Source organism: Colletotrichum higginsianum, chromosome 5 (genome assembly GCF_001672515.1).
Source record: "Colletotrichum higginsianum IMI 349063 chromosome 5, whole genome shotgun sequence".
NCBI lineage: Eukaryota > Fungi > Ascomycota > Sordariomycetes > Glomerellales > Glomerellaceae > Colletotrichum > Colletotrichum higginsianum.
This window is the reverse complement of record NC_030958.1, coordinates 675,474-700,292: the sequence shown is the minus strand read 5'-3', so window position 1 is coordinate 700,292 and position 24,819 is coordinate 675,474. Positions and strand designations below refer to the sequence as shown.

The 24,819-nt window shown below is 54.9% G+C and overlaps 11 protein-coding genes across 11 annotated transcripts; 6 read left to right on the top strand and 5 right to left on the bottom strand.

The window, feature by feature from the left end:
• Positions 1–10: 10 nt before the first annotated feature.
• On the top strand, positions 11–876 carry CH63R_07159 (Short-chain dehydrogenase; the record flags this gene model as incomplete). The annotated part of the gene is made up of 2 exons (XM_018302134.1): positions 11–269; positions 488–876. 2 exons carry the CDS (start codon positions 11–13, stop codon positions 874–876), a joined length of 648 nt encoding a protein of 215 aa, XP_018156912.1.
• Positions 877–1,118: 242 nt separating this feature from the next.
• On the bottom strand, positions 1,119–1,331 carry CH63R_07158 (uncharacterized protein; the record flags this gene model as incomplete). The annotated part of the gene is given in 2 exon segments (XM_018302133.1): positions 1,119–1,220; positions 1,230–1,331. Coding segments are annotated over 2 exon segments (204 nt in total).
• A 2,002-nt stretch (positions 1,332–3,333) lies between these two features.
• Positions 3,334–3,927, top strand: CH63R_07157 (uncharacterized protein; the record flags this gene model as incomplete). Its single annotated transcript, XM_018302132.1, has 2 exons — positions 3,334–3,861; positions 3,919–3,927. 2 exons carry the CDS (start codon positions 3,334–3,336, stop codon positions 3,925–3,927), a joined length of 537 nt encoding a protein of 178 aa, XP_018156910.1.
• A 1,493-nt stretch (positions 3,928–5,420) lies between these two features.
• CH63R_07156 (Isoflavone reductase family protein) lies at positions 5,421–6,455 on the bottom strand (the record flags this gene model as incomplete). The annotated part of the gene is made up of 2 exons (XM_018302131.1): positions 5,421–6,326; positions 6,375–6,455. The coding sequence occupies 2 exons, from the start codon at positions 6,453–6,455 to the stop codon at positions 5,421–5,423; spliced, it is 987 nt and encodes a 328-aa protein (XP_018156909.1).
• A 4,525-nt stretch (positions 6,456–10,980) lies between these two features.
• On the top strand, positions 10,981–11,459 carry CH63R_07155 (uncharacterized protein; the record flags this gene model as incomplete). Its single annotated transcript, XM_018302130.1, has 2 exons — positions 10,981–11,192; positions 11,240–11,459. 2 exons carry the CDS (start codon positions 10,981–10,983, stop codon positions 11,457–11,459), a joined length of 432 nt encoding a protein of 143 aa, XP_018156908.1.
• A 506-nt stretch (positions 11,460–11,965) lies between these two features.
• CH63R_07154 (AhpC/TSA family protein) lies at positions 11,966–12,722 on the bottom strand (the record flags this gene model as incomplete). The annotated part of the gene is made up of 2 exons (XM_018302129.1): positions 11,966–12,506; positions 12,616–12,722. 2 exons carry the CDS (start codon positions 12,720–12,722, stop codon positions 11,966–11,968), a joined length of 648 nt encoding a protein of 215 aa, XP_018156907.1.
• Positions 12,723–15,243: 2,521 nt separating this feature from the next.
• CH63R_07153 (uncharacterized protein) lies at positions 15,244–15,920 on the top strand (the record flags this gene model as incomplete). The annotated part of the gene is made up of 2 exons (XM_018302128.1): positions 15,244–15,515; positions 15,572–15,920. 2 exons carry the CDS (start codon positions 15,244–15,246, stop codon positions 15,918–15,920), a joined length of 621 nt encoding a protein of 206 aa, XP_018156906.1.
• A 2,155-nt stretch (positions 15,921–18,075) lies between these two features.
• Positions 18,076–19,475, top strand: CH63R_07152 (RNA 3'-terminal phosphate cyclase; the record flags this gene model as incomplete). The annotated part of the gene is made up of 2 exons (XM_018302127.1): positions 18,076–18,256; positions 18,346–19,475. The coding sequence occupies 2 exons, from the start codon at positions 18,076–18,078 to the stop codon at positions 19,473–19,475; spliced, it is 1,311 nt and encodes a 436-aa protein (XP_018156905.1).
• Positions 19,476–19,738: 263 nt separating this feature from the next.
• Positions 19,739–21,365, bottom strand: CH63R_07151 (Leucine Rich Repeat family protein; the record flags this gene model as incomplete). The annotated part of the gene is made up of 2 exons (XM_018302126.1): positions 19,739–20,783; positions 20,842–21,365. 2 exons carry the CDS (start codon positions 21,363–21,365, stop codon positions 19,739–19,741), a joined length of 1,569 nt encoding a protein of 522 aa, XP_018156904.1.
• Positions 21,366–22,467: 1,102 nt separating this feature from the next.
• On the bottom strand, positions 22,468–23,300 carry CH63R_07150 (phosducin; the record flags this gene model as incomplete). The annotated part of the gene is made up of 2 exons (XM_018302125.1): positions 22,468–23,185; positions 23,236–23,300. The coding sequence occupies 2 exons, from the start codon at positions 23,298–23,300 to the stop codon at positions 22,468–22,470; spliced, it is 783 nt and encodes a 260-aa protein (XP_018156903.1).
• A 592-nt stretch (positions 23,301–23,892) lies between these two features.
• Positions 23,893–24,485, top strand: CH63R_07149 (40S ribosomal protein S27; the record flags this gene model as incomplete). The annotated part of the gene is made up of 3 exons (XM_018302124.1): positions 23,893–24,078; positions 24,129–24,191; positions 24,303–24,485. The coding sequence occupies 3 exons, from the start codon at positions 23,893–23,895 to the stop codon at positions 24,483–24,485; spliced, it is 432 nt and encodes a 143-aa protein (XP_018156902.1).
• Positions 24,486–24,819: the final 334 nt, after the last annotated feature.

The window sequence follows — 24,819 nt, the reverse complement described above, 5'->3', positions numbered from 1 at the left end:
GAAAGGCAACATGACCGAAACAGTTCTTGTGTTTGGCGCTTCTGGCAACGTTGGCGTGGCAGCCATCATCGGTGCACTGAGCGCCAATCGCCATGTCATCGCCGTCGTACGAAACCAGTCCAGTGCAGAGAAGATGTTCAAACAAGTTGGAAGACGTGAGAGTATCACTGTTGTCGAAGCAGATATAACCTCAGAAGACTCGGTAAAGAGTATCGTCGACCAAGTCCGTAGAGGGATCCTTCCATCCTTCCAGCACGTCTGGGCATCACGTAGGTGCACACCAAACTACTTCCACCGAGAGGGGAGCATCCATTTGTTTCAATCAACTTATGAAAACTTCAGCCGGCGGAATCTATTGGGATACTTCAATCCTCGATCTTGAAACCTCTGCTCTTCGGGAGGCCATGACGGTCAACTTCGAGACTTACATCTGCAAGTGCTTCAATGAATTGCCCATTCATGTTCTCATTATTAATCTTGCTTTTAGTCGCCTATCGAGCCACCGTTCCCTATCTTCTCGAGCAGGGTTTTGCGGGCAGTACCTGGACGATGTGCACAGGTGGCTCAGGCGATACGGGCTATCGTGTCGCTCCGGCTGTGACACAAGGGGCGCTCTTCAGCTTTGCCGTCGCGGCTGCTCGTGATAACGACAAGACAAACATCCGATTCAACGAAGTCTATCTCGCCTATCGTGTACAATTCGAAGTGGAAACGGGGAACCAGACCTTTGCAGGGATCCATATGACAACCTCCAAAGACTTTGCGCCATTGTACGAAAAGCTCTTGGATAGGGCTGACATAAGGAGCAGCCGCGTGAAAGCTCTTTCCCCTGAGGATGTCCTGAAGCTTTCCTATGAGAAGAAGTTCAGCGATTGATAACCGGCTTCTGGGGGTCATACGGCACGATGAAGGGCAACATAATTATGATTTGAATGATCCCCAAAGCGGGTTAGGCCCTGCCTAGAGTTCTCTTTAAACTCAAGAGAGTGCTGAACAAGCTTGTTAAGGGAACATCACACTGCTCGACGTTGACTCTGCATGAGAGAATTGACTGTTCGATTCTCGATCCTGTTCACATACACCCTTGGTCTGGTTTGGAATACGGAGAGTATTTGAGCTTATGAACTGGGGAAAACGGCTTCGGAACGCTCTAAATCAGCTACAGGGATTTCCAAGCAAACGCATTTTGTGTTGAATGGGTGGCTGGATTGCACTGGGTGCTGACTTACGCTATGGGAAGGAAATGAGTGTGGTTGGTCGAAGCGCCGAGTTGCTTGTTTACGGTCCCTTAGAAGCCTTCTGACTCCTTTAAAAGAGAGATGTTTGTTCATGACCAGTCTCCAGGTTTCTCTGAGTGAGTCACAAGCCAGAGAGATATGGGTGCTCGTCGATTTGATGACGACATGATTACGCGCTGTGCTGCGCCGCCCGACTTCGGACTTCGGAACGCAAAGAGTTATCCAGCACACCGGTGCTCTATCAGTGGGATGCCGTCGTGGTGTTCGTTATTCAACCCGTAAGCTATTGTATTGTTGTTGTGTAGGTACGTCCCAAAGTTGACCATATTCATCTGCCACTCGAGCATCGCCGATGAGAAGGAGACTGGGAAGTCTTCCTACAGTTGCTCCTTACCCTGCAAATGGGCCGCTGTGCAGCTTGCTGATGCTGCATTTCCGCCGATCACTGTGCCCGACATCAGCCAAGGGCCACGTGTAATAGGGAAGTAGAAAATCTCATCTCCTTGCGTGCAGAACGTCTTGGGACCTGGTCGCCTTGATGAACTCCAAGTGCTCAATCTTTTACTATGAGTCATAGCCAGAATCTGTCGGCTTGACCAAGCCGGACCCCTTTTCCCTAGAACTTTTCGTGCCCTCCGAGCCTTGAAGCCACTAATTTTGGGGGCCGTTGGGGGCCGTTGCTGTCTTCAAAGAGGCGCATGCACATAACTTCAAGCACTCCGGCTTTTTGGGCGTCTCCATTCGCGGCATATCCTTCAGTCGAAGACCGGTACGTTTCAGCTAGAGCTCTTTCCAGCTAGAAAGATTTCCTGTTAGAGCCGTTTCTTTAGTTTAAGCCCCTTCGGCCTCTTGGACAATGATTCGGCGGCCCCTTCTACGCGGTGGGGGAAAGGATGGGGGGGCCTCTTCATGCCAATATTTGTGTCCAAGGTAAGTGATTTTTTCAGAGTGCCACGTCTACGACACCCTCACTTTTCGACCCCTGGACCCTGATGTCAATCCTTTTGGACAGTCCCTTTTGTGCGGCTAGCCCGCAATGGGCTGCGAGGCACATTCGGGCAGCTCCCGTTTTTCAATCCCTTGTTCTAGGTTGGCACTGACTAAGGCGCATCAGAAGAGCATTTTGGTGATCGCCCGTTCAGAGAGACGGTCGAATGGAATTCTAAGGCTTCACATTGTTTTGCTGTTTTGACACCTTTATTGTCAAAATGCGTATTTGCATTGCCGCTTGGATTCTATCTTGCCGCCTTTTTGCCTTGAAAATAGAAATCTTACCGCCTTGTTTCATGGAACATTCGTTCCAACGCCGATTTGGCCTTGCCTTCTTTCGGAAACCTTTTCATGGTAGTGAGCCTTTCGATCCGTCGTAGAGTTGTATGTCGGGCCATCCTACCAGGTGAGCGAATGCCACCAAGTGCCGTAACAAGCCTCCGCCGTATGTATCAGCACAGAGAATGGCATTCCCGTGCTTCTCAATCCCAATTTAGTTCGCCTCGGGCCGATGAGGGTCTGGGCAAGAGGCTAGATTTAAGGCAACCCTCCCTACTTCTAGGCAGCAGAACAGAACATGGCCCCCAGACCACGGCTGACTTGGGGCTGAAGCAGTTGAAATGATAGGAGTAGATGGCTTGAGCCCATCGATGTTGAGGCCTGACAGGAAAAGAGTGGCTTGGATGTCATGCCCAATGCCAATGCCGCGGCTTGGCCCTCTTTTTGTGCCATCAGAAATATTCAAGTCAACAGATGACATGAAAGCAGAAGCTCGCTAATGTCCCAAGCACTGACGTGTCATATGTGATCGGGCGATGGGACGAACAGACGGGCATTAATAACCCAGCTGCCTCCCCCGTTCTCAGCGCGTCAAAATCGTCTCTCTCCAGGTACTGGAGAGCAATCGAGTAAAATGGATCCAAGACGCACAGGAAAACAGTTGGGCGGGCGCAGCGGAGACAGCCATCGCTCACGCCGTCGTTCGACTGCAACGCTTTCTGCCCACCGAGATTCGACCCAAGCCGTTGGACCACCGCATTCTTACGGTACATCGCTGCCGTCCGACACAGCCTTCCTGCCAGGGCATCACGCATACAGTCCCACGATGCAAGACCATGAACCTGGATACGCGCCATACAATCCAGATACTTCCCCGCAGCACACCGTCATCTACTCCAGCAGCGCCCCAACGGCCAACGACGGATTTCAGCAACTCGACCACTCGGTTCAGCCACACGACAACTATGCCGCCGGCATGACGCCATTCCAAGCTCACCAGGAGTCCGGCCACATTTCTGACCTAGATTCGGCGTACCGTATCCCTTATGGCGCCCCTTATGCCGGAAGTGTGGGCGGTGCTGGCCCGTCGACAACGGCTTCGAGCGTCTCCAGCCGCTATTACCCGCCAAGCTCCTCGATGACCACGCCAGTCTCCGCAAACACCCCAATTGTTTCCCGATCTCCGGCATTTGCGGGAATAGGCGGCTGGGCCGAGAACACGGGACACTTGCCCTGCTCCACCACACCGCCGGAGGATTATCGCGGTCGCGAGGCCCCGCGGTTGAACATCAAAGACTTCCCCGGCCGGTCACCGCGATCCGAGTCGACCGAGGTGCATCGACACAGCAGATCAGTATGTGCGACCAGGCCTTTCCGTGTCAAGTCTTTTGTTTGCTGACTGCACGCCTAGTCCTTCTAATGAGGGGGGGGTTTTGAAAGCAAAAGAAGAGTAGGTCAACCCTCGACGTCGTGCGAGGATGGTCAAGGCAGTGAGTGACAGGGCTCGCCGTCAAGGGGACGATGACCACGACGAAAGGGAACTTGACGCAAGGAAACTGGAAGACAATTTCGGCAAAGGTCTTTTTCAAACCTACTGAGTTTTCATGTTGGTGATCTTTTTCCCCTCTTGTGCGATCTATTGTTGCATATTAGTTTTAGCTTATGTCATCTATGCATAGGTAGTAGGGGTGCGATTTCTGGAGTGTTGATACTGCCTATCTCAGTCGGTTAGCAAAAGTATTGTCTGTTCGCATATGTCGATTAGAACCGATTTCTTTCATTTCCTTAAAAGTTGTTGCCACATGGGTTGAAACATTGCCTAGTCAGAAAGTGTAATAACAGATGCCGGTGACATTTTATTGTTTCTTGCACTTCATCCTACTAAAATCTGCTGGATTCGTGCCCCTGTGTCGTCCCAAACGAACCTGTCAGATCCTCCATTCTTTTCCAAGCTAAGAGATCAGAAACCATGGCCTTTGGGAACCTCTAATCCAATGGTTTCCCCATTCCTCCAGAATCCCCACTCGTCTTTCTCATGTTGTCCAATCTGAAGGCGGCCAAAAGCTAGGGTCTCGAAAAGTGAGGCGGTCCCGTGGTACGTTTCGCGAGCCTCGATGCTTTCACTCGCCCAGGCAACTTTGCTTTTCCCGCCAAAGCCGCTCCTCTCTTCTCGTCATTGGCCAAGACGTGCATCGCCCCTGCTAGAGGTTATTCGAAAGATTCTGCGGGATCCAATCAAGGGCCCTGGCCACAACCTCGCCTGGCTAGGCACCCATGACTTCTCCTTGGACGAGAAACTCCCATGCTAACGGTTTCTCAACATCTTCAGGGTGTCGTTATGGGGGTTGACACACAGCATGAACAGCTCGCTGATGGGCCTGAAGGGTGGGATCAAGGCCTTGTCTGCCATCGTTCTCGACGCCATGTGGCACCCCTGGAGACTACTGAGTACCCCTGAAGACTACTTAAGCCCGTTCTAAGGAGCAGCCAGCCATTCCGCATGCAATCATGTGATTGATTCTGTTTCCCGTCACAGCCCCAATCACGTCGTCCTTCCGACGTCGGTAGAAATGCGAGGCTGACCCATATCCACGCTCCTAAGGCACGCTGCGGCCCAAAGCTCGGAGATCGGACCAGGTGGGCGGGCTTCAGACGCCTGCTTTATGGTGTGTAGAAGTCAAATTAGACTTTTAGCTTTCTGTAAATGGTGGAGGAGGGCCTTTGTTATTTCGTAATTAAAGTGTACCCTGACTCTGTGCTAGCGAGATCCACCTCCCTTGCCCATGGTCTACTCGTGGCTTGAGACAAGGGGTAATGGTGTTCTTGTTTCTTAGCGGCAACGTGACAATAACGGAACAGAGATTTGTTTAGCGTAGGTGTCTGTCCCTACCAAGGAGCCATATCCCATTCCATTCACTCGGCTTCCGATAGACTACCTGCAATCGCCGCCCTCATCTCCGCATAAATCACTTTAGCCTTCCCCGCCAACACCTCCTTCACGTACTCCTCGAGCGGCCGCGGTTTGAAATCGGGATACAGCTCCCGCGCGTCAAGGTAGCCCAGGTACCGCGCCATCTCGGGAGTGTTGTCGCCGCGCACGCCCCAACTGTGCCAGTACTCGTACTGCATTCGCTTGAACCACTCGGGCGAGCCGAATTCCCCATCAGGCGGCGTATCCAGGTCACGAACAATGGTTTCCTCGTCGATATACGTCCGAGGTATAGTCTCGCCGCTAAGGCGGTCAAAGATGTCGTAGACCTCAGTCTGAGAGATTAGCTCCCCGAAGCCGAACACGGACTTGTTAAGGGTGCGCGAGTCAAGAATGACGCGAGCGAGGAGGCGGCCTACGTCGGCGAGGTCGCTATGAGCGGACTTGACGGTGCCAGTGCCGACGATGAGATTAGGAGTGCCGACGTGGGCGTAGGCATTGCGCTTGGAGGGGAGGAGAGGCAGAGTGCCCTGGTACCACCAGCCGATGTCAAGGACGGTGTAGGGGAGGCGGAGCTTCTTAATGTGATTAAGGTTATCTTCCTTAACGTCACGGAGGACAAGGACGTTCTTGGGGGGCGCGACGGTCGCAAAGAAGCATGGGACGAAGCGGGCAACCCCGGCGGTCTTGGCGGCGGCGGCCAGGGCTGGCTCGGAGACGAGGCCGGCGAAGTTGACGGCGGAGATGAGGGTTTCGACACCGGTGAGGGCAGTGACTATGGCGGCATGGTCACCGGTCAAGTCCAGAGGCTGGACGTTGATGCCGCGGGCGCGGAGAGCTTCGTTGGCAGAGCTCTGGAGGGAGGAGTGACGGGTAAACGCTGTGATTTCCTGCATCCGTCAGCATGATTGTATTATTCCAAGATGCAAAAGACTCACAAAGGGGAAGGGGTGCTCGAGAAGGCCGTTGATGATGGAGCCACCCGTTTCGCCCGTGGCGCCGACGACTGCAACCTTCATGGTAAGACAAGGGTAATTGTAAAATGTGTACTGTCGGTAAAGCTGTGATTGACGGAAGGAGACGGACTGTTTGAGAACTAATAATCAGAAACGAAAAAGATGCCCCTAGTTACCCTCTTTATAAGTCAATCCTTGGATTGTTAACTCCCCGGATCTTAAGGTTGCATTACACAGCCGTCTAGGGTCTGATTTAAAACTCCGCGCAAGAGGGTCGCACAACCGGCGGAGCGGACTTTTGAGTCCGCAAGGAGGGCCCAACAAAAAGAAAAAGAAAATGAAACAAAAAAAAAATTCTCTTTTGGAAAAATGACAGAAGTTCTGCTCGCTTTTGGTTTCAAAAATTTGTACAAGTCAGACAGTATGAGATTGCGCGGTTCAGATGCAGTTGTATCACCCGCCGCATTCAGGTCGCGCGATCCGGGGTGAGCGTGAGCTGGGTGAGCCAGGCATCTTTGCCGGATACTCAACTTTGGTTGGCAGCAAATTTTACCAGGGTACATACTTGGGATGTAGTTTGCATTTTTCGGAGTATGTACGGCAAATAGGAATATGAAGGATATGCTAAATGTGGTTGTGCTGCGTTTTGTCTTCTATTAGTCTCTTAACTCCCCTAGGCCGTCACTCTGATGTATCCATCCATCCATTCATCCAAAAACAAAATCTCCATCCATTCTCTAACGTCCAACCTAAAAGACCTGTTGAATGATCTTTTCTGAAAACTACGGACACTACAAGACCCGACCCATTCGCCCATGTCTGGGGCTGTAGGACGTTATTCGACAGCCTGTTAGGCGTGATCCTCCTCATTTACGCAATAGCTGGGCCACAATGGTTACAGGCAATGCCACTTTTGAGGTTAGGGTGCTTTCCCCTTTTTCTACTCGTGAATTTAAACTTTTCTCAAGATCTAGCATAGTAAATGAAGTAAAAAGTACTCAGACCATGAAACCCGATTCTGATCTCGAGAAGGCCGCATTATCAACTTCCCATCCATGAATCAAAACGAAACTCTTACCCCGCCCTTAAGGTTTACACAACAAATCGGTTACACGACCATTCATAATAAACCCCTGATACTCTTGATGCAGGCACCGGTGATGGTGTGGCGAGTCTGGCCCGGGTGTCTTTGAGCGCAAATACCGCCAAGGTGCCGTAGATAAGGCAACAGCCACCCACTTAATGCCGGGTGCGTCCACCACCTTCGTCCCTGAGACACTGCCAACCGGCGCCGTGCCCGAGGAACAGCAACAGAGCGGCATTGCCTCATCCGCCACGCCTACCTCGGTTGACCTCTGGAAAATGACGACGGCCGCCGATGATGCTCATGGCTCAACTACGCTCCCTAGCGAGTTGTAGGCTGTTGAACACTACTCGATGCTACATGAAAAAGACGAAATGACTTAACTCTTTGACGACTGGATGTCACAGTCTTGACTGTTGGCCAGGAATTCAGCTGGGCAAGATTCGCACCTTGAAGCAGAAAACCTGAAGTCCATCTATCTGCGCTAGAACCTGCCAGTCAACGACAATGGCCAACTGAGCCAGGTCCACAAGCCCTGCCGACCTATACAGGGACAGAGAGTATCGAGCTGGCGATGGGCACTGATCTCGTAACCGAAATTTTCGCGTGCGTGAGACAACTGGGTTCTGGTTGGATTTGGTGGTGTTGATTGTTAAGAGGGCAGAGAAAATGATTTTGGAGAGGAGAATCATCAATGTCATTGGAGTGTGGGAGGTTTCTGGTCATCGTTCTTGGTCTTCCTGTTATCCGCTGGTGTCACTGGCTCCGGGGTTTGGTAAACAGGTTTTTTTTTTTACAGCTGTTAAGAGTTGAAACCTGCACTAACACCAGTCTTCTGCTCACCCCAAGTATTATCTTTCCAGCTCAAAAGCAATGTGGAAGGCGGCAGACGTACAGTACAACAAGAGGAGTACTCGACACAGGAAACCCTGGGAGAGCCTCGCACGTTGCCAAAGAACCAGTTTGAGAAAAAGCACATGATGAAGGTAACTCTCAGTTTAGCATCATCGGCAAAACGTCATCCTACAGGGGACCTCACGACTACATTGCAACTTCCACCTGCCTAACCCGGATCTCAGCTGTGTTCTCATGTTTTACCCAAGTCTTTGTGACCCACGACGCTTTGGGCTGCATTGAGCACACCACCATCGGGCGGCGGACGCAAGACTCGTTAATCACTGGCGGATAGGGTGCTTTTTCTGACGATCGTACGGATTGTTGGGCGCTTGCAACAGAAATCGGAGGAAGTTGCGCTTGACAGACCAGACCGTTCTCCTGTCCTTTTGAGTTGCATGTTTCCCGCCCGTGTATACTGATCACTGGGGTCGTGGTGTTTGAGACTCCTTGATCGTCACTCTCATACGTAAGTTTTTTGCAGACAGTGCAGAGCTTCAGAATGACAGAACATCTCATTTTAAGGGACACCGCCACAGCCTGAAGGTTCCGAGACAGTCCCCAAATCTCGTCAGCGACGCAGCCAAGTCCTGCAAGATTCAATAGATGTGACTGATGCATGGCACATCTGACCTTGGGAATGGGCCGGTTTACTTGCAGTGATCCACCCAAGGGGGCCAGGAAGACAGAAAGAATGGGATTCGTAGCTGAACGAGTTCGACAATCAACTGTCCTTCGAACTTGGATTTTTGAAGATTGGCGATAGTACTGTCGGATTGAATAGCATCCGCCTGAAACCAGTCGTTGAGCCCCTTCACTCGCACGCTTCGAGTCTTCATGGACCACGCGTAACGTTGCAGCGACCTATTCGTAGACCACCTCAACTATACACAGACAAGCCAACCATCCCCAGGCTGCAAACCTCCGCAATCGCACGTACAGCTGAGAGTCACGGCTCGCACTCTAACAGTCGATATCGACTGTGGTCTCTTTCGCAATCAACCTTCTGTCGTTGAGAGACATGTCTTGTGGCTGTTGAGATCGTGTGTGGCTTTCGACCGTCCGCCGCCGAATCGGGTGATGCTCGATGTGATTTAGTCCCCGACGACAATACATCTACCCGCTGTTTATCTATAAAATGATGTTCCTGAGTACCTGTGCGACCTCACGAGAAACCGCCTTGGCTTCTTGGCTACGGATACTCGCTGGTCGGAAGAATTCCTCCTGAGAAGTCGGATGCTTGTCGGAGCATCAACGCCACGTCTGTGGTGCCGCTCTCGCTCCGCAAACTCATAGCTCGCACTCTGCCTGAGTATGCTTACATTGCGAGGAAGAAAGAGGACATACGTGTAATGACGACGTTCCCGCGAATGTTTTCCTCGTCCCTGGAGGAACCCGATCCACTGTGCCGCGGAAGGACTACTTGAAGGGACAGGGATGGACCAACCGACACCCAACAGGGGAAGATGCACCAAAAACGAGAACGACCGACCCCCAGTTGAGTTCCTCAGCCTGCTTCTGTATGGCGTGTTTTCTTTTCCCAGCCCCGGGGCCTCCTTGGTAAACCTTAACGTCTTGAGGATATTGGACCCTCAGCGGCCCCAGCTTCTCAGAGATCCCTTCCAGCATGAACATCGGTCTATTCTATCCGACGCTCCTGTCTTCCGACTTCTCGGCGTCAAGGTGGGTCATGGCACTCCGAGCACTCGGTGTCGGTTCCGCGATCCTGCCCCGGTAGCTCTCCCTCTTTCATTCTTCACCGTGCTCCTCCTCTTCCTCCATCCTTGTGACGGAAGAAAAAGCAACGAGCGCTGGCGCCGGCGGGGGGTTCCACAGTCGGTGAATGCCCCAAGCTATGATGGGAGGCTGCCTACATCATCACTGCCCCGCAGGCAAGCTGATTTCAACCAACAAAACCAGCGCTGCGTGTCCTCTGCTCTCCGCAGGGCGGCGAACGCCGGGGTGTTGACCGAGGGTATAGCTTGAGGAACAAGAGGAAGCTCCGTCCATGTGATCGTCACATCTGGCCCGTTCGCCGTCGGTCTGCCATGCTCCGCCCCAGGCAGAGTCGCGTGGCAGAAGCGAAGCTGTTGATGCTGAACCCGTGCGCCCCTACTACTCTGTAAGCCTCCTTTTCCACCGCTTCTGGCCCTTGCCAAAGTTGGGCGTCCCCCGAACTGACCTCTCGTCCATTCGTCAGGGTATCTCTCCGCTGCTACGACGCACTGCCCACCCGAAGAACCGGCTCGCTCCTCACCGATCCCAGACCAGGGCCATCCCTTGCCTCAAACAACACTTTTCCTACGCTTGGCAAGGGTTCGACTGGCCCTGCTTTGGTGATTCGTCCTCGACGTCGTTGATATCCATGTGGTTTCTATCCGGGGTCTCGCTGGGCGGACTCGGCTTCCAGGGCTGCCACGGAATCACAATGAACTGGGCGTCTTGTTGCGGATGGTATAAAGAACAAGAAAGACGGCAGGAGAAAAAAACGATTCGATTGAAGTCCCGACTACAGACTATTTCAAACCCAGCAGCATTGTGCCATTCCTCAAACATCCCACCACTCGTCCAGGTCTCCGCTATTGAGCATCCTCCTGCAATCTGTCAGCCATGTCCGCCAACGTCAACTTGACCCGAGGCACCGACGGCCTACTGTACTACCAAGACAATCACGGCCACTGGCATCTCTACTCGTCGTTGAACTATTCGGATCCGTCGTCCTACGTCACCAACCAGCAATACTCCCAAGATCCGAACCCTCCCAAAAACCCGACCTACCCGGAGGGATTCGAGTACGATGAGGAGAGAGCTGAAGCCGGAAGGTACACGTCACGGCCTACCCTGAGACTGCCTGAGCTGACATGTGCAGCTTCCAAGGGAACCCGCACGAGAGCAACGAGGAAGCTCGTCACGCGACTTCATCTTCGCGAAGGCAATATGACGACAGGGTGGCCAAATATGTCGAGGATCAGAAGAGAGACAGGAAACACCGAGACAGACCACGCGACAACACACGAATTAGGCATCACAAGAAATCCACCGAGAAGAAACTCGATGACATCTTGAAGCCATTCAAGAGTAAAGGGTAGTGTGTCACGGTGGTTTGCTAGCTTGTCAGGGGGGGCCGGCTTCTTTGCGTCATTGGGTTCGATTTTAGACAGGTTTAGAAGGGGGTTTGTTCGTGCCTAGAGTGGTTATAAGCTAGATAGATTCCGTCCTTGGGGTTCCAAGTGGTTTTTTAGATACTTGATTTTTTTTACTGATCTCTTAGAATATGGTTGTATCATCGTCATCTTGAGAGCATCGACTAAGATGGTTCACCCTTATTCATAACGGGGCAGGCGACGCCCCATTGTGACCTTGAACCTGGCTTGATACCCGGCCCCTGATTTGGGTGCTGTGTAGTCGAGCCTCCACTGTGAGGAATCATCGATATGTTGTTATTCCGGCCGGACTGGCATTTTGCAGCCAGGCCAACAACTCTAAGTATTCTACAAGTCTAGTGTCTACATCTATAATCTACACAAACCGTCTTCGTCGGGTCCATCCCTCGTTCTCTCGCCCTACTCCGACAAGACCACTTTTATTTTTATTTTTAGTCGACCCTCAAACGCTTCTGGCCGTTGCCGTTGGCGTGTCCGTTGGTCTCGCCCTGGGCGGCGAAGTACTCGAGGCTGCCCTTGGGGTCGGCCTTCATGCCCTTGCTGCCGTTCTGCCAGCCGGCGGGGCAGACCTCGCCGTGCTCGTCGGTGAACTGGAAGGCCTCGACGAGGCGGATGGTCTCCTCGACATTGCGGCCGACGGGCAGGTCGTTGACGGTGATCTGGCGCAGGACGCCCTTGGGGTCGATGATGAACAGGCCGCGCAGGGCGACGCCCTCGTCCTCGATCAGCACGCCGTAGTCGCGCGAGATCTTGTGCGACTTGTCAGCGACGAGGGGCAGCTCGAGGTCCGCGCCGAGGCCGCCCTGCTTGCGGGGCTTCTCGGTCCAGGCGAGGTGGGAGAAGTGGGAGTCGGTCGAGACGCCTAGGACCGCGGTGTTGAGGGCGCGGAAGCGGGGGAGCGCGTCGTTGTACTGGATGATCTCGGTCGGGCAGACGAAGGTGAAGTCGAGGGGGTAGAAGAGGAGGACGACCCTGTTCGAGGACGGAGGTGTTAGTTGCAATTGGTTCCAATTCCGGCCTCGCCTTGCATCGCCTTCTCCCGTGGCTTGTTGTCGAATTCCTCCGAGGGGAGATGCCTCACCATTGGCCCAGGTAGTCGGACAGGTTAATGTCCTTGAACTCGCCGCCGGGGAAGACGGTGGTGGCCTTGAAGCCCGGGGCAGGGCGCTGGACGAAGGCGGAAGACATTGTGTGGGGGGGTGAGAGAGACGAGTTCTGGTGCTACGAGGTGTTACGTGGAGCGCGGAGAGCTACGGTTTTGTGGATGAAGGTGGTGTGATGACAACAACAACAACAAAGACGATACGGATTGCGCGTGCTGGGCGGAAAATATTGCTTATCTAGGTTTTGCCGGAGAGCTCAAGCTTGCGACTCAGATTCCCGAGTTTGTGGATACCTTCTTGTCTCATCGGGTCCACCAGAGACCCCAGTTCTCATCTCGCTAATCACGACTTGGGCCATGCATGGCGTGATCCATGAACAGGCGGCCACTTAACGCGTCGCGTCGCGGGCCCGGTGGATGAGGCCATCGTGATAAGAATGAAGGCGACAAAGACCTAGATGGAATACTGCGGTGGATCGATCTCCTTTCGCTGACGTGAGAATTGACCTGGACCAAATGTACTTGATCAATTTCTTTTGGAAACCCATGAAACAAATTGATTTTAGTCAATACTCAGAGTTTATTCTTTTGTCTTTATGTTGTTTCGTGGCTATTCTTGCATGTCACTTCCGCAATATCACCGCACGCCGTCAATCGAATCCAATTGCTTTAGAGCTCGACTTCTTTTCCAAATGAGCTTTTGGAAACGTCGATCTGACGAGGTTGGCATCCATCAATCAGTCGAGAGCCGGTGCGGGAAGGAAGAAAAGAGAAGAAATAAAAGTATTTCGCAGTCATCAGGAATCGCTCTAAAGGGCGTCGTTGCAGCGATGGGTTAGGTGTCATCCTGATTTTTACCAAACAGAGTGATGCCAACTTCTGCTCCTTATCGCACAAAAGCAAAGGACACCTCAGCTCAGCTCCCGTTCAGCTCCAACTGCAGACCGGGTCTCTAGTGGCTTCTGCGCTTCTTCAGCCCGGGGAACGAGTTTGCATATACCCGTCTGCGCCAGAATTCCACCAGCCATGTGCGGTGGTTTGCTCGTTGCGCATTGTCCTGCGGGGGGGGGCATGACGACATGTCAGCTGCCCATGTGATGTAGAAAAACGTACGCGCCAGGCAGGACACACCCCGTCCGTCGCAAAGAAAAAGAAAGCAATGTGAAGCGGCGCAGCTCCAAGGTGCTCCATCGCCAGCAGGCGGCAAAGCACCCAGCCTTCCTTGGCCCCGAGGACTGAAATCAACTTCAATCTGCCTCCCCTGGGGCAGTGTTCGCTCCCCATGTAACATCAAAATCAATGGTTTCGCTCGCCAGCTCACCGTGCAGGTGCCGTGGCCCAACCGCAGCCGACGCAGATGTCTCAGGGGAAGGGTTGCAAAGTCTTTGCGCAAAAGCGTGACAGCAAGACCGACCAGGGTTGTAGGTATGCCTCGGTTGCGTGAAGCCGAACTGGGTCAACCGGATCTTGGTCCGGTGGGCCCATAGTAAGCACGGCGTCTCTCTGACCGGGAGTCCCAGCTTTCTCGAAGATGTCAGAGCAGGCGGAGGAAGGGGAATCTCGACGATTGAAATCCGGTTTCCGCTCTGTCTCCCAACTGACTCTCTGGGCCTTCTGCTCTTTGTTCTCGACGTCTTTCGGTTGTTCAGGTCTGGTGTTTGCTGCACAAAGCACATTGTGAAGATGTTGGAGAGGGTGTGGCCGTCGGGTATTCTGCAGCTCGCCAGGTTTGCGGGCGTCCTTGTTCCGCACTAGACAGCCTAGACAGCGCATCAGCTTGACATTCTAGCGGCGGGCATACTCGACGCCATTTACCCCTCTCTCCCTTGACCAAACCATCATGAACATAAGAGCAAACCACATCTTCGTCCACGTCTGCCACAGATCCTTCTCCGTCATATTCGCCACTCGAGTTCTACTCCTTTGCTTCGAACTACCTGAAGGCGGTCTGCGAGGCTTCTTCGGGGGCTGACAATCGGGCCAGCTCGCGGTGCCTATTCCGTTTACGTCTCGGGCTGTGCAGGCACAAGGTCAGTACTCACTTTGATAATCGAGCTGCCTCGACCGATGCTCTGCCTCAATCACGGAGGCTTAGTACGCATTTTCAGCCACAGCCACCCCGTCGCCTGTTGTCTTCTTTTCTCCCCTTCTTGGTACCTTTCCATGCTTCGAGCCGACCAAGGTTTCTGCCTAGGAAGAACAGCGGGTTCGATAGCACTAACAGTCCTGCATAAGGTCCGCTCTGGCGATTTGGGGCCACCGATGACTATGGTGGACCAGCGTGCGAACCATTTGCCTTTTTCCCTTTTCTCTAGTTCGCCCTTTAATCATCTCTTGCCGCCAGCCCACAGCCCAGTCTAATCCGTCACCGACGTGAAAGAGTCACACTCTAGTACCGACAATGCTCAGCCAACGGCAAGCTTCGCCTACCTGTGGCGCTGGCGCTGGCGCTATACGATTCGGTACCCATTCGACGTCGGTGCCTAAGGAAGACGAGTATTAGTCGAGATACGAAGAACTATAACAACGGGTTGCTTGCCTTGGGGCATGTCCTTCATCGAAACCCACAGCAAACAACGAAAAAGTTTCAATACCCAATTAATCAACATGAGCAACGGCAGTTATAACTCAAATTTTGGGGGTAGGGATGCGTACGGTCGAGACCGAAATGAGCCTGGGTCCAGTTCGAGCGCCTTCTCTCGGTCCTCGGGCCAGAGTCAGCAGCAGACGACGCAGGGTAACTTGCCCCAGTACGCCCCGACGACTAGACGTAGTCAGCAGCCGTCAAGCCAGGGTCAGTCCCAAACGGGGTACAGTGACCAAGCCTTTGGAACTCAATCCAGTCGGGCTTCGAGGTATAGTGAAACGGGAAGCGCGAGGTATGTCGATGACGAGAAATCTCGAGATAGCTTTTGCTGACTATTGTTAATGACAGACACGAATCTGAAATCGACAGAAAAAGGTTCGACGAAGTGGTGTCCACCCGTCGCGAGCGCAGGGAATACGCCAAACGTCTTCCTGGTCCTCCCCGGCCACCAGCGCAACGTCCGAGTGCAGCGGACGATGTCCGCGCCTACGAACGAGTTTACGGACGACAGCAACAACACGTCCCAGCGCCGACCGTCTACTATGACGACCAGTTCGGACAGCTGCCCTCTGCATCGGGCTACGCTCAAGTCCTCCCCGAGCTCGAAGACTATGATACGTCCAACACCCGTAGAAGCCATTCTTCCCACTCAAAGGGACATGGTAGCCAGCAGAAGCATAAACGTCCTCATCACTGATAAGGATCGCATGCGTGTGGAAATGTCTCACGAGGTACGACAAGCATGCATTGTCATCCTCGACCCTTGGTTGCAAGCACTGACTTGGCTTGGCTTGAACAGACATTCCATGATCACACTCGTGATCGACAAGCTTGAGCAGTAACTTCATGAGTCCTTTCACGATGCATCCATCAAGAACACATCATTCCAGCCTAAGCATATCCCGTTCTTTTGTTGTACTAGGGTACCGGCAAGGAGTTTGACTATTTTAGAACATAGACCGTAAGGATAGACTGCACGGGACGATCAAGTCAGAAGGGAAAACGCAAAGAAAAGAGACAAGAGAAACACTTGTTGTTGTTTGACTGCAAGGTTGTATGGGAGAGGGGGAGGGGGGCCAAGACATGAGAGAGACGAGTCAACTTACTAGTGTTGCATTTGGGTTCCGATCTGGTTGTTTACGTTCCGTCGCAGGCCATTTACTTTTACGGAGCGTTTATAGTTTAATAAACGTCTGCTTAGAAGCCTTGGGGTACTGCAACGCCAGCCGATGTGACAAGAGCTCGGGTTCTTATAGATGTTCGAGTGCTCGAGACGGCAACGCATGAATCAAGCGATTCGCCTTCCCTAAGGCTCGGCCGTCCAATACAGCTTCGGGTTTGGCCCGTGTTGTTGTGGTGCTGGCAGCCTCAGACTCTCGACTGGACAGAGGCGCGTTGTTATGCGGCATGCTTCTCGGGTCATCCACTGGTTATTCGCGGACGAGGCGTATTTGGAGCTGAGGCTCTGAGTCGACTTGTGTATGTTGGGCACAAAGCAGCGACGCCCCCCTGGGTCTCTATGCATTTTCAAGTCGGATCCCTAGATATATTCCAACGAGCTTCTGGTTTACTCTTTTGTGAGTGGTCTCCAAAATTTGCCGCCAGGGTTTCGCCTCATAATGCACGCTCAGCATGGCCGGCAGCTCCGTAAGTGTGAGTGCCACAGGCGGCGGTGCAGCGGTGGCGGGAGCCCCGACTCGGGGACTGAACGATGATCTAAGGGCGCAGTGTAGATCTGAATGCGGCCTGGCCGTTGGGATTGCAGTGCGCGGCGTCGATGATTGGTTGGCGGTCCTCGGTTGTTGCAAACCGTTGGTGCCCCAAGCAAGCAGTTGGGGATCGGATTTAAATGGGGCTGGAGACCTCCGGCTCTCGAAATGCTGAGAAGTCGTGATGACAGACAAACAGTGACAGTAATAAAAGTCAGCAGGATAAACATGGGGGAAGAGAAGGAAGAGGTGACGTTGAACTTGAACCCCCCGAAGCGGTCAAAGCGGACCGAGATTGAAACGGGTCCGCCGCGCCGTAGACCGAAACTTTGTTTTGCGGAGGAAGGAAGCCACATGGGCGTTTGTCAAAGGGAAAGTAACGAACTTGGGTAAGGGAAACAAGACTAGGGCAGGGGACGGAACAATGCACCTGGGGATCGATGGACCCAAGGTAGTCTGCATGGCGTCGCCACTTGACAACTCGATATTGCAGAAGCAGATATCCATCCACTTTACCCAAGGCTGGGGCCGGGAATGGGGATGGGGATTTGTTTAAATGCCATTTCACAGGTGGCCAAAAGCACATGTTTCGTGGTTTGACCGACCCCCGCCCACCACTACCTAGAGGGGCGGAGTGATACCGCATAAGGCACATGATCCAACGGCGAGGTTTTTGCGTCCGTTGGTATGCAACAATCACAAAGAGTCTGTCTTCGACATGAGTAATAGTGAGTGAATCATTCCGAGGGGCAAGGCACCGACACATATACCTGCACGGGTTGAGGCGGATCGTGAGACGGTGTGACTCAAAACAAGGAGGCTTCTTCGCGCGTGCCTAAATACTGGCGCTAACTGATGTTGCGCTTCAGGCCAGCAACCGAACGAACGCCGTCCTCGCCTGTCTTTTGACTCGATAAGAACCAAATACATGTAGCCTGCCTAACCGGACACATTGTTTTCCTTTGGCAGACACGTCATTTCACTCGATTACAGGATACGGTTGGCAACTGGCGATTGTGGACTTAGACCACACACCAACCAATCCGTTCGTTTCCGCATGCGGCACATGAAACCCTCAGCCTCTACGACGCATCACCATCCCTTCCCACTTTAAAAAAAAAAAAAAAAAAAAAACGCCCGCAAATGTCTCGCAAATCCATCGAAATCGACGGCCGAACGGGAGAGGGTGGCGGCCAGCTGGTACGCGTCGCCATCGCCCTCGCCGCGGTCACCTCGCAACCGGTTCGAATCACCCACGTACGAGGCAACCGGCCTTCACGCGGGGGCGGACACGGAGGAAGGGGGAGCAGCAGTGAAGGCGGAGGTGAGATCCCCAAACATACAGACACATGCATGCGCCTCAGACAGAGAAGCACAACCAGCTAACAAGGCGCCCCCCATTTCTGTCCACAGGTCTCAAGGCCCAACACGTCACCGCCATCCGCTGGCTGGCCGAGACGACAGAAGCAGACGTCGAGGGCCTCGCCGTTGGCAGCAGCACCCTCACCTTCGCCCCGCGGCTCCCTCCCCCGGCCGCCCTCGCCGGCAAACCTCGCACCCTCAAGATCGACGGCGACACCTTCGCCGCAAGCACCCTCCTCATCCTCCAGGCCGTCCTGCCGTTCCTCCTCTACGCCGCGGCCGATGACGACCCCTCGGCACCCATCGAGCTGGAGATCACCGGCGGCACCAACGTCGCTTGGTCCCTTTCTTATGAGTACCTCGACCAAGTCCTCCTCCCGCGCCTCGAGGCCTCCTTTGGCGTCCGCGTCGGCCGCACCCTGAAGAGGCGCGGCTGGAGCCTGGGCCCGCAGACTAGGGGCTCCATCCTCCTGACGATCCACCCCCTGAGACCGGGCTGCACGCTGCGCCTCCTGGACCGTTCTCAGGGAACGCTCGCCGCCGCAGCCGCCGACGACAACGATGACCCCTCTGGCTCCGAGGTCCGGCACGTGGACGTCTCCATCATCGCCCCCTCGCACACGCACGCTGACATGCAGGACGCCCTGGCACGCGCCCTCGCCTCGTCCTTCCCGGACGCCGAGGTTCACTTCAAAATTGTCGAGGACTCGGGCCACGATGCGCGCGTGTACGTCCTCCTCGTGGCACGGTCGGCGTCGGGGCACCGATGGGGCCGCGACGCGCTCATGTCGATCCCGAAAAAGGGGCGGCAGAGGGAGCCTGTCGCCTCGCTGGTCTCGCGGAGGGTCGTCGGCGACCTGGCGAAGGAGCTCGCGGTACCGGAGTCTACGGCGGACGAGTTCCTGCAGGACCAGCTCGTCGTCTTCCAGGCGCTGGCTGAGGGCGCGACGTCGTTCCCCCGGCGTCCACCGCCCGAGGGCGCTGACGTGGAAGGTCTGGGGCAGGACGTGGCGCAGCTGGGCTCGGGGGAGCGGATGAGGAGGGACAGGGCGGACAGGCCGTTCGGTCACGGCAGCTTGCATGCCCAGACGGCGAGGTGGGTGACGTCGGAGATCCTGCCGTCGGTGGAATGGTACAATAAGGGGGCGGTCTGCAAGGGCGTAGGGACGAAGTTCGGTTGAGAAGAAGAACCGGATATCGGGACAATTTGCAACCAATGAGCACCCCCGCGAGGGTTCAAGTCTCAGATCAGTATCAGTCTGCCTCCAACTCCAAGCCAAACGCCCAGAAAAGAAAAGAAAAACCCCCATAAAAGAAAAAGAAAAAGCGTAAAAAAGGTCAAGATACTGTGACAAGATCGCGACCCATGCACCGTTCCGTTAAACAATACTTTTTTTCCCCTTCACCTTCAACCGCTTAACCCTGCTGCCCTTCCCCCAGCAGGTCAGATCGTCCACTGTCCCTCCTTGACGTGGGCAGGACCACACTTCCACGAGCAACCCCTCCTCAAAAACGGGACGGCGCCGTCGTTCTCCTCGTCCAGGTCGGTCCACGGCCTGGCCCTGACGGCGTAACCGTCCTCCTTCTGCCGGCTCTCCACCAGGCAAACCTGCCACCACTCTAGCCACTGCGTGGTCGGCGCCACAAAGGGCTTCCTGCACACGGAGCACGTGAGCCCGCCCACCTCGCGCTGGTCCGCGGCCCGCTCTAGTAAGGCCTGCAGGTGACCCAGCGAATCGGGGATGTAGTCGGGGAGCTCGTTCAAATCGGAGCTCTTGTAAGCGCTGCGCAGCGCCAGCTCCATCAGGCTGGGCACGCGGCTGCCCTTGGCGCTCGCCACGCATCTCCCGGCGGACTTGGAGTGATATGGTGCCGACGAAGACGGCGCGGCGGCGGACGCGCTTCCTTCTTCACCGTCCTGTCGATCTGTCTGCACGATGACGGCCTCCGGGTCAAGGCGGAATTCCGAGTGCGAGAAGCCCGAGCTGTCCAGGTAGTGCACCGGCGACCGCGCGGCAAACCTCGCCGCGACCCCGTCGAATCCCGGCTTCCACGCCTCGACCAGCTCCGAGTCCTCCGAGCCGCCGAGGGTTTCCAGGTCGGCGAGGCGCGGGCGCTCGGCGGCCTGGAAGAAGTGGTTGCCCTGCAATAGCAGCTCCTCCAGGCTGGAGGGGGCGGCCATGAGGCCGAGCAGCTCGGCGGGGAGGCACCTGAGCAGGTTCTGCGCAAGATTCAGGGTGCGCAGGCTTCGCATCTTGCCAATGGCCGGGGGCAGCTCTCTCAGTCGGCACCCGCGAAGCGAAAGCACCGTCAGGTGCTGCAGATCGAAGATGGCACCGGGCAGTTTGATCAAAGGGTTGCGGTAGAGATAGAGCTGCAGAGTCGGGTCCTTCTGTTCGAACGGGACGCCTTCGGCTACGATGGGGATGCAGGAGAACTCGGACAGGGGGCGAATGGTGGCATCGGAGAGCGTCTTAAGTCCCATCGTGCTGCTGTCGGTTAGGTCGCGTCGTAACACCATACACACAACAGTGGTGTTTCACTCACGAGAGATCAATGTACTCATTGCCGGCGTCCAGGCACTGCTGGATCCTTTCCCGCGCCTCGAGCTCCTCGGCCGAGACGACGTTGCGACGGCGAGGCGGCGCCAGGTTCAGCTGGGGCAGCCTCGACTGGGTCGGCAGGTCGGGCATCATGATGCTTTCGTCACCATCGGTGCTGTCGCTGCCCATCCACACACCACTGTCCAAGTCGCGCTTCAACGTCCGCTTGCCCCTCAACGCCGGCCGCGGCTCTCCCGTGGCCGAGTCGGAGGAGGACGCGGGCTGCTGGTGGAACCAAGAGCCGACGTATTTCTTCTTCTTCCGCCGCCCCTCAACGTAGTTGTCCAGGCCCGGGTCGTCATCGCTGGAGAAGACGGCGGGGTCGCTCGAGTTGGACCATGACGGTGGCGCGACCGAGTGGTTTCTAAAGTTATATCTGCGCTTCCGGGGGTTGTTGCTGAAGCGCTCCGTCTGCGCGTTCCACGAGATGGACGAGCGCAGGCTGGGCAGCGTCGGCTCGTCGGACATGGTGAAGATTCGGGGAGCGAGCAAAAAGAGAAAGGAGGGAGTGGGTAGAAGGAAGCACAACAGCAACCGACCGGATTTCACGAGATACTATACTATAGGGAGAAGATAGGTAAGGCAAGGTAAATTGTCAAGCTCCGAGGTCCGCCACCACGACCCTCGGGGGTGGGGGGAGACACTGACACCCACGGCGCGCGCGACGTGACGCAAGTGGGGTCTGAGGCGCGTTCGGCCAGGGATTCGGCCCACAGGGGTACTACCCGTCCGCTCACACGATCTCCGACGGTAGCTCCGAGCACCCTTTGAATGTTGTGAACTCAAAGCCTAGGGAAAATTGAGCATCGAATTGGCCTCTTGAGTATCGTTCCTGAAAAGAAAAAGGAAAGAATGGGGGGGGGGAGGCCAGGTTGTTCTGTCTGTCGTCGGTGAGGGACGTCGTGTTTACTTTGCGACGCAAGCCAACCGCGCGAGTCTGCCGGCCGTCCCAGAAGTTACACCATCTCACAGCGCCCTTAGCAGCTATTCCAATCCGGCTTAGCGCTCTGTGTCCCGCAGGCCCGAGGAACACCCTTGACCCCACGCATGCACAGGCCAATCAAGTGCCGTAACAACCAAGGGTCCGCAGCGGCAGCACGCGGGGCGTCGGGCATCGGATGCACGAAATCAATCTTAGGAACCAACGTTGGCTGCCCCTCTCCGTTGTTCTGAAATATTGCCATGACAGGCCAAGCAGCATGCATACCATCTGGTCTCTTTCTTCTTTTATTTTTTCTTCGTTTGGATTCGGGATGTTGCAAAGACACTCTTCGATAGGGCCCTTACTCTGCATTGAGCCAAGACTTATATATAGCCTTGTTGGCCGAAGGGTTCTCCGGCTTAGCCTCGGCATCCCACACCTGGGACAGGCTTCAGTCATTTATGGCTTTCTGGCCCTCAATCAGCTTGGACAGTGCCAACAAGGAATGTTCCTCGACTCCTTGTTCATAGCCAATCGATAACAGGTAGCCGAAGTACCGGCCGGTCGTTTCCTTCTGCCGCGCACGGCTGAGCATCGGCAGACCTCATCCAGCACGACTGACTATATTCAGAGCATGTAGAACACGTCTCAGTCCCACTCATCATCATCGCTGTCGTGCGCCTTGGACCTGGACACATTACCCTGCCTGATTCCCTTCCCAAATGCCTTCTCCTCTTCTTCATCTTCGGCTTGTCGCCGACGCTTAGCCACGCGCATGTCCGACGCCGGAACAGCGCCAACCTCGACCAGGAGGTTGTCAATTTGCAGCATGTTGATTCTGACGCCTCCCATCTGCATCAGGGTGACGACCTGCTTCGCAATGTCGCCGTTCTTATAGACCAGGATTGTGGGACAGTTACGCTCGGGGTAGTTCTCGATGGCCTTGTCTGCGCGCATCTCGCAGAACTTGATCTCGCCGTATTCCTGCGCCGCCTGCTTCCAAAGCTCCGTCAACACCCGCGACTCGACGTTTGTTCCCAGCGACGATGTCAGGTTGACAAAGACGGGGCTGTTGTTGGAGGCTTCTGTAACCTCCCGTGAATATTCGGGTTTCGAAATCGGGTACACAGTGCCGTGGAGGGCTTTTTTGGTGAGGTTGTTGAGCTCCTGCATCCTGCGCTGGCGGTACAGCTCCAGGAACGCCTCGTCCTCGTCGTCCTCCAGCTCATCGAGCTCATCGAGATCCTTGCCCTCCAGTCTGTTCTCATGCGCTAACCGGCGTCCCTCGACAATAGCCTCTTCGATCATGGGCGTCGGGCTGGGCGGCTTCTCGGGAATGACGCCATGTTTCCGGAGGATGTCGTTCCTGGCAGCACGTGTCAGGAGTCGTCGAGTAGCCGTCACGATGCAACATACCACTCGGTGTCTGCGTTGGGGTCATCGATCGGAACCTGTATTCTCTGATCCATAGGGGCAGCCATTGCAACGTGCACGCAATGCAGCGAGTGTGAAAGGCGGGGAGGGGTTGGGCTGGGTGACGGAACAGGATGTCGAAGAAGAGAGTCGCAATGAATAAAGCCCGAGTCAGGCCGGGGGGGAGGGGAACTCAATATGATGCGCCTAGGGACTTCAGGCGCCAGGGAAATGTCGCAGGTGCCTAAGTAGAGTGGAGGCTGAGAACGACATGGAACATGGAAGCGTAGGGCTCAAGGTGAGCAGCTGCACTGCGCCAGGCAGAATGCCCCGCGCTTCACCGAGCTCTGAGCCGCTGGCCCCAGTAAAGCACTGGTCCGCCAATCAAAGCCTCCACAGGGCAAGCGGTCACGTGGAAGGGTTGACGTGCCCTCCAGCGCTAGCCTGAAACAGACTAGTACGCGAACTTTTCGCCATTGGAGAGGGAAAGTGCGGAGGATTTTGCCAGCGACGCTCCCATCCACCGAACAATCCGCCATCTCTGCGAGTGCAGCCAGAATCTACTCCCAACACCATCAGATTCCCGTCAAGTCCACCGCACTCGCACCGACACCCGATCAATCAACCGATCAGTTCAGTCAAGATGGTAAGACTCTCCCGATGCTGCCGCACCTCGCGTGTGGCGACACGCGTGTGAATTGTTATTCCCCGACGAACGAAGAAAGAAGACAAACCCGAACAACCGACCGAGCTGGAAACCCGCGAAAAGCGTCGACGAAAAAATTTCAAGAGGAGGGAAAGATGGTACGGCAGGGCTGTGGAGGAAAAGAAGGACACGACGATTTCGTACGCGATATTTGATGAAGGAACCATCATGCTGATGGCTTCTCACCCAGGTTCTCGCCGTTGATCTCCTCAACCCCTCCCCGGCCGCCGAGGCCCGCAAGCACAAGCTCAAGGTACGATACAGCGCCCACGATGCCCTCACCTTGCCCCTCCCTCCCTCCCTCCCTCCCTCTCCAGCTTCGCCCCGTCAAATCGAATTTGATCATGCTCACACGCTCCGACAGACCCTTGTGCCTGCCCCCCGCTCCTTCTTCATGGACGTCAAGTGCCCCGGCTGCTTCACCATCACCACCGTCTTCTCCCACGCCCAGACCGTCGTCATCTGCCAGGGATGCACCACCGTCCTGTGCCAGCCTACCGGTGGTAAGGCGAGACTCACCGAGGGCTGCTCTTTCCGCAGAAAGTAAACTGTCCACGGCGACGGTTTCTTTGTAGCCCTTGGGTATTAACGACTTGGACGGTTCATCAATGGTGGGACATCTCGGATCTGCAAAAGCAAGCGACCTGGGCATGGGCGTATAGACAACCCTGGCACGGGCTCTTAGAGTCTGCTGTCTTCGAACAGAACATAATCAGACAACCTTTGCGGGTAGAAGATGGAACATCCAAAAATTCCTTGACCACAAAAACACAGGGGCGTTTGGGGGTCTCCGGATATCCTTTGCATCACCAAATCGACGCATTTTTCTCAGTTTTCATTCCTCGCGGCCGACGAACAAACAAAAAAGCAAAATCAGTCAA